Genomic DNA, 13,027 nt, shown 5'->3' with positions numbered 1-13,027 from the left:
GGCCAGTTGGAATGACTTCTGTCTGACTTCATTCCGGAATGTGTGTGACTTATTTATAATCAGCAGCGGCTTTTCCTGGGAAAGGTCTGATCCCTTCTTGCCACCAAAATGGAATGTGGCACTTGCTACGACTGGACTGGGCAGGTATTTGTTTTTCTTTGAAGAGAACGACTTCAGAAAACATGCTGATCCTCAGGGCTGACTGCCTCCCAAATCTCACGCCTGGCGTGGCCAGGGGCCTTAGGAGCTAAGAATGGTGGTATTCATAGAGCCCTACTGCCTCGCTGTCCAAGGCTCAGCTGGGGCCTGGGTTAGCTGAAAGGAGACCCCTCTACCCACTGTCCCGATTCTTGCAGCCTCAGTACCTGTGGAGTGGCAGAGGTGACCAACACGCTAGCCATCAGACCATTCCTCTTGTACATAGTCTCCAGGCCACAGGGAGCTTCAGGGCAGCCTCTGCAGGTAACATAACCTGTCTGGAGAAGTCCTGCAAGGCAAAGGGGCTCATAAAAACCAGTCTTCAAAACAAATTTATCCCCACCCCCAGGCAAAAGTTGTACCAGACTTGAGCAGATCATCTCAGAGGAGACCTTTAAAGAAAGGTCATAAGCTAGTGGCTTTCAGGCTAACTATGGCCCACAGATACAGTTTGATGGGCTTGTACAGGATATTAATATTTTTAAAATTAATAACCAACATTTAAAAATTGGAAGATTTCACATAGAATTCTGGATTTCTGACTTTTCTGGCAATACTGGTCCCATTTTACTGTATGGTGACCATCAGCCAGCTGAGTGGCGGCTGCCCCTTGGATTGGAGCAGGGCCTTTGAGTCCCCAGTTGGCTTGTGCGACCATTTCAGTGCGTGCCTGGCCCTTGCAGACACTAGAGTTTGTGATCTTTGTCTTATTTATTTTGAGACGGGGTCTTGCTCTGTCACCCAGACTGGAGTGCAGTGGCTCAATCATGGCTCACTGCAGCCTCAACCTCCCGGGCTCAGGTGATCCTTCCACCTCAGTCTCCCGAGTTGCTGGGACTACAGGCATGTGCCACCACGCCCCACTAATTTTTTTGTGGAGGTGGGGTCTTGCTATGTTGCCTAGCTGGTCTCAAACTCCTGAGCTCAAGCAATCCTCCCACCTGAGCCTTCCAAAGTGCTAGGATTACAGGTGTGAGCCACCGCATCCAGCCTTGATTTTTCTTTTAAAACAAAGGCAGGGTGAAGAAGACAAGCAAATTCTCTTGTGTTCCCCTGGCACCACACTTCTTCATCAATAATAACCTGGGTAATAGCTAACCCCATATAGTACTATATGCCATGCTTGGCATACATTAGCTCATCTAACCCAAAAATCCTGAAGTAGGTCCTATCATTACACCCTATTGCATGTGGGGAAACTGAGGCACAGGGAGGCAGAGATCTCATTATTTGATGGCTTTGTTCATGCCAACCTGCCACCCTGTCACCCTGTCATCATTCAAGACCCTGCTCAAATGTCCCTTCTTCTGGCTATCATGCCTGAACAACCCAAAACAGAGCCAGCTGTTCTGTCACCCAAGTGCACACATCTCTAGAAGAGCATTTACCACATCACTGAACACAGAAAGCTGTGGCCACTGACAGCTTTTTAGTGGCAAGTGACCAGGAGAGTAAGGAGGGGGTTGGGAGGAAGGCGAGGAGAAGACAAAGACTGGAACCGATTGCAGTTATCCAGGCAAGAGGTAAGGAAGGGCCCCTGAGCTGAGGCTGCGGCAGTCAAGTCAGAGAGGAAAGAGACTGAGAGACAGGAAGGACAGAGACTCCCCAGGCACTGAAGTGGAGGAAGGCAGAAGTACCAGCTGAGGATGAGATGGTTTTTGGCATGAGGTACCAGAAGGATGGTGTGTCCTTCTTCAAGGAAGGAACAGAGATGACATAGCAGATTTGGGGGAAGGATGATGAATTTGATTTAGGAAATGCCGAATCTGTGATGCCTATGTGAAAATCAGTCCTGGAGAGCAAGATCTAGCCCAAAGGTCACTGAGAAAAATGATTTGCCTGGATAATTGCAGTTGACTCCAGTCTTTGGAGGTAGCTCAAAAAGAAGAAAAAGTCAGCCTGATGATATTGACTCCATCTGTAATCCTCCCAGGTCCCTCAGTCACAGGGCCCGGCACACAGCAGTAGGCTGTCAAAGAAACAAGGGCAGCCGGGCACAGTGGCTCACACCTGTAATCCCAGCACTTTCGGAGGCTGAGGTGGGCAGATCACTTGAAGTCAGGAGTTTGAGACCAGCCTGGCCAACATGGTGAAACCCCGTCTTTACGAAACACATAAAAATTAGCCGGGCATGGTGGCAGGCGCCTGTAGTCCCCGCTACTTGGGAGGCTGAGGCAAGAGAATCGCTTGAACCTGGAAGGCGGAGGTTGCAGTGAGCCAAGATCTCACCACTGCACTCCAGCCTGGCGACAGAGCAAGATTCCATCAAAAAAAAAAAGGAAGAAAGGAAGGAAGGAAGGAAGGGAGGGAGGGAGGGAAGGAAGGAAGGAAGGAAGGGAGGAAGGGAGGGAGAGAGGGAGGGAGGGAGGGGAAGAAAGGGAAGAAACAGGGGCAAGCAGCCAAAGAGGACGTCCAAATGACCCAGGCTCTCTCCTGGTACATCTCCAGTGCTGACAATGACTCTTCTCTCATCCCTCAAAGTTGCTCCAATACAATATATCCACTTCAGTTATCCCCTCCTCAGTCCTATCCTGTGAGCCTTCTACCTTCCCATTCTTCCCAAGAACACTCAGAAGAACTAGCCTGCCCTATAAACAACACTTGGGAATCAACTGGGGAAAGCTGACTATGGATCTTAGAGGGTACCACTGACTTGCTATCAATTCTCCTAAGTATGATAACAGTGCAGTGGTTAAGTAGGAAAAGGTCTTTATCCTTAGTGAGGTGTGTGTCAACATACAGACGTAAAGTGAGTTTAAAACTTAGGTTCAAATGGGTCAGCAAAATATATGTGAGTAGAGACAAGGCAAATATGGCAGCATGATAACGACGGCTGAATCTAGACAAGAGGGTATAGAGGAGTTCATTGTACCAGTCTCTGCACTTTTCCAAGTGCTTGATAATTTTCATAGTGAAAAAGAAAAAAAAAAAAAAGAACTGGTCAGGTAAAGTTTTTCCTTAGAGAAACAGCTGAGCTGGAGAGGCCAAAGTCCTCTTTCATGAGCAAGGAGAGGAGACGGGCTGAGAAGTCTTATTTGTTAGTCATTTTTGTCCTGAGAGAAGCCATGTTTGCCATCACCAAGAACCACAGATCCACAACAGGTGCAGGTTTAAAAAGCAGCTCCACAAAAGATTTGAACAGACATTTCACAAAAGAAGACATATGGGCCAGGCACAGTGGCTCACACCTGTAATCCCAGCACTTTGGAAGGCCAAAGTGGGCAGACCACCTGAGGTCGGGAGTTTGAGACCAGTCTGGCCAACATGATGAATCCCCATCTCTATTAAAAAGACAAAAATCAGTCAGATGTGGTGGCACATGCCTGTAATCCCAGCTACTTAGGAGGCTGAGGCAGGGGAATCGCCTGAACCCAAGAAGCGGAGGTTGCAGTGAGCAGAGATTGCACACTACACTCCAGCCTGAGCAACAGAGTGAGACTCCACCTCAAAAAAAAAAAAAAGAAGGAGAAGATACATGAATGGCTAACAAGAGAAATGCCATCAGGGAAACACAAATGAAACCATAATGAGATACCACATCACACCTACTAGGATGGCTATAATTAAAAACAAAAGAAAACAGCAACAACAGGCCATAACAAGTATTGGCAAAAATGTGCAGAGACGGAACCCTCATGTGTTGCTGGTGGGAAGGCAGAATGGCACAGCCACTTTGAAAGATCATTTGGTATTCTCTTAAAAAGTTAAATATAAATTTATCACATGACCCAGTAATTCTACTCCTAGGTATCTACCTAAAAAAAGAAAACATATGTCCACACAGACATGAACAAGAATGCGTATAGCACCATTATTCATAAAAGCCAAAAGCTACAAACCCTCCAAATGTTCGTCACCTGGTAAACGGACAGAGAATTCAGTCGACACACTGCAGGATGGAGCACTACCCAGCAAAACAGAGAGGTGACGCGCTGATACAGCCACCTCATCAACAAACCTTAAAACACATGCTCGGGGAAAGAAGACAGATGAAAAGGAATGTACTGTGTGATTCCATTTTTAGGAAATGTCCAGAAAAGGCAAATTTAGAGCGACAAAAGTGCACATCACTGGTGGGCCAGGGGCAGGGGCAGAACTGACTACACAAGGACACAGGAGTTTCTGAGGGATGGAAATGTTCTAAAACTGGATTGTGGTGGCAGTTAGCTCTAAAAATTCCCTAAAAATCATACAATTATACCATTAGAAGGGGTGGGTTTTATGAAATATAAATTATACTACAATAAAAAAGCACCTTCAGCTCTGTTTCATGATGGTGATCTGAACTTACATGTTTAACTCTTCCCTCCCCCATTCCTCTTGAAATTTTATATATATTTTATATATATATATAAATTTTTTTTTTTTTTAAAGAGACAGCTCTGTTTCCCAGTTTGGACTGCAGTGCTGCAATCATAGCTCAATGCAACCTCAAACTCCTGGGCTGAAGGGATCCTCAGCCTCCCATGCAGTTGGGATTACAGGCACGTGCCACCATGCCCAGCTATTTTTTTCTATTTTTTGTAGAAATGAAGTCTCACTACACTGCCCAGGCTAGTCTTGAGGCTGGGCTCAAGTGATCCTCCCACCTTCACCTCCCAAAGCGCTGGGATTATAGATAGGCATGAGTCACCACACTTAGCCAGGATACTATTAATAAGCAAAAAACTTTGAGGAATGTCTAGTGCAGAAGAGACGGCACTGAGAGGAGGAAAACAGCCTCTGGAGGCAAGGAAAGGCTTCCCAGGATGGAGTGGCTGGGACCCTCCAACAGAAACTCCCATGAAAAACCCATACACTTCAAAATGGGAAACCAAAAACTGAGACTAAAAGTAAATCCAGCTCAAGATTCAAAGGCAGTATAAGGCTGACCAACTCAGCCTGTCTGTTCTAAGCCAGAACAAACCAGCTGGTATGGATGGAACCTGTTCAGATCAGTTCAAACAGGATTAAAGTGACTCAATCCAGGCCTAACAGAGAGTCACCACAGGAGACCAAATGGAAGACAGCCAGCTTGATTCTCTTTGAGTGGATCCAGCCTGTCTTGGGCCCAGGCTGAAGTGGGTTTGACTCCTTTCTGGGTGTGCCTGGCACTCTGTAGCTCTTCCCAAGGGGAGCCCAGACATGGAGCTCAAACTGCTCAGCCTGGCCCAAACGAGAGGCCTTGCTCTCCCTGCTTTCCTAACAACTGAATTCTCAAGTCTCACAGCCCTTCAACACAGTCCTCAGGCCCTCTTCTGTCACTGGCCATCAGCGCACACCCTCTGCCCACCTGAAGGGCACCACCACGCTACCCACTTCTTCAGCTTCACTGGGTGGCTCCGCTCCACACACCAACACCAGCACTAAAATGAGTGCAGGTGCTGTGCAAGGCACCGGGCAAAGCATCACATGATTAGCTCATTTAATTGTCACGACAGCCCCATGAGGTAAAGACTACAGACTTCAGGGAAATGGAAGCACAGTGAGGTAACGTGACTTGCTGTGAGTTAGTGGCAGGACTGGGAGGTACAAACCCTGGTCAGTCAATGCCAAGGCCTGGGCTCTTCATCATCCCTGACACTGCCTCTTGCAAGAGTCCAGGTGAGCACTGGATGAGGAAACGTGTTTAAAATGCTCCATCAGGGCCGGACATAGGGCAAGTACTCAATCAAGATTATCAGTTACTATTGGTGTCAGTGTTATCATACAATTTTCTATTCATTTATACCTATTCTTTTTTCCTAAAACAAACAAAAAATTAACTTTAAGTGTTTGAGAAAGAACAGTATCATGCTTTGTAAAACCATGGGCTCCCACTGATGGGAAGGGGATCACCAGCAGTGGGTTCCAGGCTCCCCAGGGAGCATAGCTGAGTCCAGGGGTCCAAGTACAGGAGTCCTGTCAACCTGCCCATCCTCCCACGGTGGCCCACCCCACCTACAGATGAAGTATGGCAGCCGTAGTGTGTTACCCATTATGCTTTCCATGGGAGGACTGATCTAGAAGGAAAGACGGAGCACTTGTTTCCAGTCTGACTCCGGCATGTCTCACCCCTGACAGAAATGGCTGAATTTATGGGCAGCGACTCTCAGACAAGTGATACTTCACATGCTAGGAAAGTACAGGATCTAGTACAACGGACTGTCCTTTTCAAGGCTCAGAGAAACCCCCACCCATCCAACTTCAGTCCCTGAGGCCTGGCTGAGCCCCCAGTTCTGTATCAGGGAGCAGACTGCCATTGAGGGGGTCAGCCTGGCCTAGCCCCTCCCTGAGAACGGCTTCCCTACCCAGAGTAGGGCCCTGAAGATAGGGAACTGTGCTTCCTAAGCCAGAATGACTAGACCAGGGTGCCCCCTGGTTCTCCTAGGAACTCAGGACCCTGAGATATTAAGTCTCTGCTGGTCAACTAAGCTAAGGTGCCACACCCTCGGGAGTAGACAGTGGCCCCATGCAGGGACAGTGTGGTCAGAGGGATGAAAGCAGGGAGAGGAAGCAGATGCACAGGCAGGAACTGAAGAAAGAGCCTGTGTCTGAAAGAAAAGGAGAGCAGCCCGGGGCCCAGCGATAAATGCCTCTCTGTCAGCATCAGGCAGTTAGAGTAGATTTCCACAAGACCTTGACCAAAGCTCGTTCCTAAACATCAAGTTCATGCCAATCCACGGGATATCTGACCCTGGAAATGCATTGGCTCACTGGAAAGGGGAAGACACACACTATTCATTCACTCACTGTGCCCCTACCTCATGCTAGACACTGTCCTAACCAACAGTTGCTAACGATTTTGTGTCTTAGACCCTTCTGGCAGTCTGGTGAAGCCTCCGGGCTCCTTCTCATAGAAATGTTTTTAAATGCATAAAATTATACCAAAAAATTATATTAAAATATATTAAATTGTTTTTTAAATAATTTGTTATGTAGTAATATATGTATTTCTTTATGTAAGGGAATATATATATCTTTATTATTGTATTCAATAACAAGAACTGTTGGGGAGTCTAATAATTACCATAATTTCAAAGTAGTTATGAGCACAGATATTCTGAGTTGCCCACAAATGTTATGTGACATGAAAATGTCTGAGATTTCTACTGGTGACCAAGTCCCAGGTACTGTTAATATTACTGTGGTTCACTGTCTATATTAATAAATGAGAGAAATGCTAAATTTCAGTTCAAAGTTAATGAATGTCATTTTTTCCATCCAAATTCATAGATACTCTGGTCAAGAACCTCTGTCCCAGGCACTGGGCACACGAGGTGGGCAGGCATAGAAGGTCCCTGCTGCCACGGAACTTATATTCTAGATAGGGAGTCAGAAAATGCACATAACAAAGAAAGTAACTTAAGATACTGATAAATACCTTAAAGAAATGAAATAGGGTGGAAGATGATATTCGCCAGGATGGTCAAGGAAGGACTCTCTACAGATGCGATATGTGAGCTGAAACCTTAGGAAGGAGGCAGCCATACAAACCAGTGGGAATATGAGTATTCCTTGCAGAGGGAACAGCAAGTGCAAAGGCCCTGAGATGCACATGAGCCTAGCAGGTTTATGATGGAGGGAGAAGGCCATGGCTGGAGCTGAGTCACCTGGAAGCAGTCGACAGACAGGCTGGGGCCAGGGCATGATGCCCTTGTAGGCCATGGTGATGAGCTGGGGTTTCATCTGGAGTATACTGGAGGGGATGCTAGAGAGGTTCTTCCTTTTGAGACAGACAGAGTCTCACTCTGTCACCCAGGTCCCAGGCTGGAGTGCAGTGGCGCAATCTTGGCTCACTGCAACATTCACCTCCCAGGTTCAAGCAATTCTCCTGCCTCAGCCTCCCGAATAGCTGGGATTACAGGCGCTGGGATTATAGGTGCCCACTACCATGCCCGGCTAATTTTTGTATTTTTAGTAGAGATGGGGTTTCACCACATTGGCCAGGCTGGAGTTGATCTCCTGACCTCAAGTGATCCACCTGCTTTGGCCTCCAAAAGTGCTGGGATTACAGGCATAAGCCACCATGCCTGGCTGTGCTAGAGAGTGTTGAGCAGGGGAGTGACATGATCTGATCGGCACTGTTTTGGAAGATCACTTTGGATACTTTGTGGAGAACTACATTGGAAAGGCCAAAATGGAGGCAGTTAAGTCAGTTAGGAGGTAATAGATGGCAGCAGCTTGGATTCATGGGGAATGGATCCAGGAGATGTTCTGGAGGTTGCACAGACAAGACTTACTGATGGACTGCATGCAGGGGGAAAAGAAGAGAGAGGAACCAAGGATGCCTTCTAAGTTTGAAGCTGTTATGAATGAGTAGATGGGGGCCTAACTGCCACACACTGCTTGGTAATTCATTCATTTGTTTATTCAACACCCACCCACTAGGCGGTTCACTGGAGCACAAAGAAGTGGGTGACCAATGCCTTTGGGGGTCAAAGAAGACATCGCTGAGAAGAACCACTGAGCTGGGTCTTAAAGGATGAATGAGAGGCTCCAAGTAAAGTGTGGGCAGTGTGTGGAGGGCGCTGGGCATGTGTGGATGCACAGGGGAACAAAGGGACAGGTGGGATACCAGCATGCTGGGGCATGAGTGGCAGGTGTCCTCTCCCACCTTCCCCAGTCCCACGTCCATCACACATTAAATGGGCTCTGGGGACACAGCAGCAAATAAGATAGGCAGGACTCCCCATGGAGTTTATCCTTTCACAGATGGAACTAACACCACAATATAGCAACAGCATCTTGCCTCCTGTTCACTCCCTCATCCACTCAGCAAACTCTGTACAATTTTCCCAAGCCCTGCTCTGCGCAGGGGAGTCGCACAAGCCTCTAGGAGCTCATACACAGTCTGATCATTGTCATTGAGACAATTTATCAGACACTTACTTTGTGTTAGGTGAAAGGATTTATATACATTAAGACCCATTTTACAGATGAGGCAACTGAGGCTCAGAGAGATAAATTAAATTGTAGGGGCTACATTTTTATACATCTACATCAGCTGTGTCATCTACTACACAGGGAGGTAGCCTGGCATAATGGTGAGAGCACCAGCTTTTTCAGTTTGGGCAAATTAGTTTGCACCGCACCAAAAACGCCATTCTTTCTGCCCTCCTTCTGCCTCTCTCACCTTACACATACACACACGCACACACACATGCACGTGTACATGCACACACATACTCTGGCTGCTAATTCCTCCCTGGAAACCAAAACACTGCAGGAGAAAAAGTGATTCTCATGATGTAACTTCTTAAGAACGTGGCAGTTGTATCAGAACCACAGTACAATCCCACATCTCTTTTTTCTGCTTATGACAGAATCTGGTCTTGTGTGGGGGGACTCCTGAAGAGGGAAAGGAAAATCCCACATGCAACCTTGGTTTCCTTCCAATCTTCCAGAATTCTCCTTCAACGTTTCAGGTTCAGGAAACCAAGAAAATAACATGAGACAGTCCAATGCAGACCACTCCTGAGAAGGCATAATAATCACTTTTTCCTAGCTTAAGGAGGTTGTTTCAAAGAAAATACACACATCCAGGAATGCTCAATTACAAGAAAGTGATTTCTTCCAAATGTTTCAGACAAGTATGAAAATGGATCCCAAACACCATTTCCAAGCCCACTTCCGCAGTGTGGACGTGCAGCTCTCCCACGACTCCGCAGCCGTCTCTTCCTCCTTTCTGTGTCATGCACAGAAGCTAGACAAAGACAAATAGGAAGGTAACAAAGAAGGATTTTGCCACAACCCCTCCAACAACTGTTCGGTCTACTCCATGAACTGTAAGTGTACACGTGTGCACACAGACACACACACACACACACACACACTCAGCCATAGCCACAGCACATCAGATTTTGTATTGCCAAAAGGTTTCCCACTAGGGCACCCATTACTCTGGGTCTGGACCTCCTGCCAGGAGTTCAAGAAAGGCCCCCCTGTGCAGGGATGGCCATGCTGTTATCTCTACCTCCTCCTGACCCTCTCCAAACTCTCCAAGCCTCCTTTCCTGGCAAGTAGCAGCATCTGGAGGCTTTCAAAGAGAGCCTGGCCACGTAAGCACATGTCAGACTGGAACGGCCATCACTCACTCCAGTGTTTACCGGCTCCCTCCTCAACTCCTTCCAAACTACACCACTCAGCATCCAACCTCTGGCCTCTCTCCCAAGAAAGGAGAGATAGTGAGCTTAGGAGGCACCACTGAGTCCAAAATGCCATGTGGGGCTGGGCATCCGTGGAGGAGAGAAGTCAGCAGTGCTCAGCAAAGAGGGCTGGCTTTAGAGACAGGATCCTCCACAGGTACTAGGAAAAAGGGATAGAACTTGGGAGATTGAGCAAGCATGGAAAGAAGGGCCAGGAAAAGCGTCTTCTTGGGGAAGGGAAGCGCCTATGTTTACAGAGCTGAAGTGGGGGCCGGCACAAACAGGCAGCCATCCTGTGACAGGCGCTCTCAAGCACCCCCATGTCCCAGGCTCTGTATGCTGAAGCTGAGGAGGCAGAAGGGGAGAAAACCCATCCTTGGCCTCAGGAAATTTATAGTCCAGCCCAGGGATGCCTAACCTTTTCAAGGATGAGGACTTTCTGAATTTTTATTTTATTTTATTTATTTTTTTTCTTTTTGAGATGGAGTCTCACTCTGTTGCCCAGGCTGGAGTGCAGTGGTGCAATCTCAGCTCACCGCAACCTCTGCCTCCCAGGTTCAAGCGAGCGATTCTCCTGCCTCAGCCTCCCAAGTAGCTGGGACTACAGGCATGCACCACCACGCCCAGGTAATTTTTTGTATTTTTAGCAGAGACAGAGTTTCACCATATTGGCCAGGCTGGTCTTAAACTCCAGACCTCAAGTGATCTGCCCACCTCGGCCTCCCAAAGTGTTGGGATTACAGGCATGAGCCACTGTGCCCGGCCTCAATTTTTAAAAGAAAAGTAATTCATATGCATAGTAGAATTATGTAAACTGGATAAAAAGGTATAAAATATAAAAGGAAAGTCCGCTTTCCCCAAAGGCCCTACCTAGTCCCTGTCCCCAAAGTTAACACAGTTCACAGTGTTGGGTAGCATCTTAATGCACACACCCACACAGATACTCTGATATATGTGGATATACAGGCATATAAATATAGAGGGAAACACACTCTAGAGACCCGCCTTTCAACACTAAAAAAAATGTAGTTCTCTTTTTGACATCTGTTAAGGAAAAAAACCTTCTGTAACAAAACGCTATGATAAATTCACCGACACTCTGGATTAACAATCCCTGCAGTAGCTACATATATTTGAGTAATAGTAGGGGCTATGCACAGCACCTACCCTTCAATCTATAGACAAGGCTCAGAGCACACCTGGATTTGGGGAGGCCTTAAAGTCACCTGTAGCTCAACCCCCACCCCCACCAGGGTAAGAAGCTGCAGTGCAGGCTTGATAGGAGCACAAAACAAGGCAGCTACAGAGCAAGTCAAAGAAGCCAGGCTCCTCCCTGTGGCTTAGGGGACAGAGAACCAGGATCTGAACAGTCACCTTTCACTTACTTTGTGCCCTTGGCCAGTTGCTTGACCTGGCCAACATCCACTTTCCTCCTTTGGGGAGAATCATGGTACAGGCTGCGCATCCCTTATTTGAAATGCTTGGGACCAGAAGTGTTTCAGATTTCTGATTTTTTGGATTTTGGAATATGTGTATTATCTTACCAGCTGAGCATCCCAAATCCCCAAATCCAAAATCCAAAATGCTCCAATGAGCATTTCCTTTGAGCATCATGTCAGCATTCAAAAAGTCTCAGATTTTGGAGCATTTTTTAACTCAGATTTTCAGAGTTGGGATGCTCATCCTGTATCTACCCCCGTACCTACCTCACAGGAGGCTGAAAGGATTAATAAGATGATGTATGTAGAAGTGGCTGGTGCGGAGCCTGGCAGGTAGCGTGGATTCAAGAAATGACAGCTATTGTTTCTGGTAACACCCTCCACCACCACTTCACCTTCCAGGGCAGGAGTGAGCACAGACAATGCTCTCTTAGCCTAAGACCACAAGAAATCAATTTGAAGGTGAGGCAATGAAACAAATGTGAGTGAGGAATATGCATTTCTCTGAAAACCAGGAAAGGATTCTCTGGCTGGCAGGAGAGTTTTCTTTTAGACCCTCTATGAAAGGCTGGCTAGAGCATCCCCATCTCCCACATGAGCATCTACAATCTACTCTGGAAATCGAAGGTTCTCCCTTTCCAAAACAAGGTGCCTGCAGAAGACAGGTGAAGGAGGAAAAAATCCTCCCCTGCAGCCACCAGCTGGCAAGACCTGATTTCTTCCATAGGGAAAGGAGGCAAATTTTAGGAAACTGGGAGGTCAGGGGATATTTGTGGGGGTGGGCTTAAAGGGAACATCAAGAAATGAGGGTGAAAGAGAGAGTGAAGAAATGAGGGTGGTCTACCTCAGACATACCAGATACCCACAAAAGCCCTGGGTGCATCAGAGGTGCCCTGCTATTCTGGAAGCCTGAATAGTGAAGCTTCCCCTTGTGTGTGTTCGGAATCACAGTGCACAGGAGCCGGGCCAGGAACCCAACCCCTCATTTCCTTTTCCTAACTCTGTAAAGCCCTCAATCTTTTTTTTTTTTTTTTTTTTTTTTTGAGACAAGATTCTTGCTCCCTCACCCAGGCTGGAGTGCAGTGGCACAATCTCATCAGCTCACTGCAACCTCCGTCTCCCAGGTTCAAGCAATTCTCCCGCCTCAGCCTCCCAAGTAGCTGGGATTACAGGCGTGTGCCACCACGCCCAGGTAATTTTTGTATTTTTAGCAGAGACGGGGTTTCGCCACATTGGCCAGGATGGTCTCGAACTCCTGACCTCAGGTGATCTGCCCGTCTCGAC

General features: G+C 47.3%; 1 protein-coding gene across 18 annotated transcripts in view; it reads right to left on the bottom strand.

Moving 5' to 3' along the window:
* Positions 1-13,027, bottom strand: part of RALGPS1 (Ral GEF with PH domain and SH3 binding motif 1) — a 313,313-nt gene that overhangs the window by 262,350 nt on the left and 37,936 nt on the right. For all 18 annotated transcript variants that reach the window (XM_054520658.2, XM_054520645.2, XM_054520654.2 and 15 more), the window contains exon 2: positions 366-487. In XM_054520658.2, coding sequence (XP_054376633.1) covers positions 366-422 — 57 coding nt within the window. In that variant the 5' untranslated portion in view covers positions 423-487. The remainder of the gene's footprint in view (positions 1-365; positions 488-13,027) is intronic.

Source organism: Pongo abelii, chromosome 13, assembly GCF_028885655.2.
Source record: "Pongo abelii isolate AG06213 chromosome 13, NHGRI_mPonAbe1-v2.0_pri, whole genome shotgun sequence".
In the NCBI taxonomy this organism is placed as follows: Eukaryota; Metazoa; Chordata; class Mammalia; order Primates; family Hominidae; genus Pongo; species Pongo abelii.
This window is presented reverse-complemented; position numbering and strand designations above follow the sequence as displayed.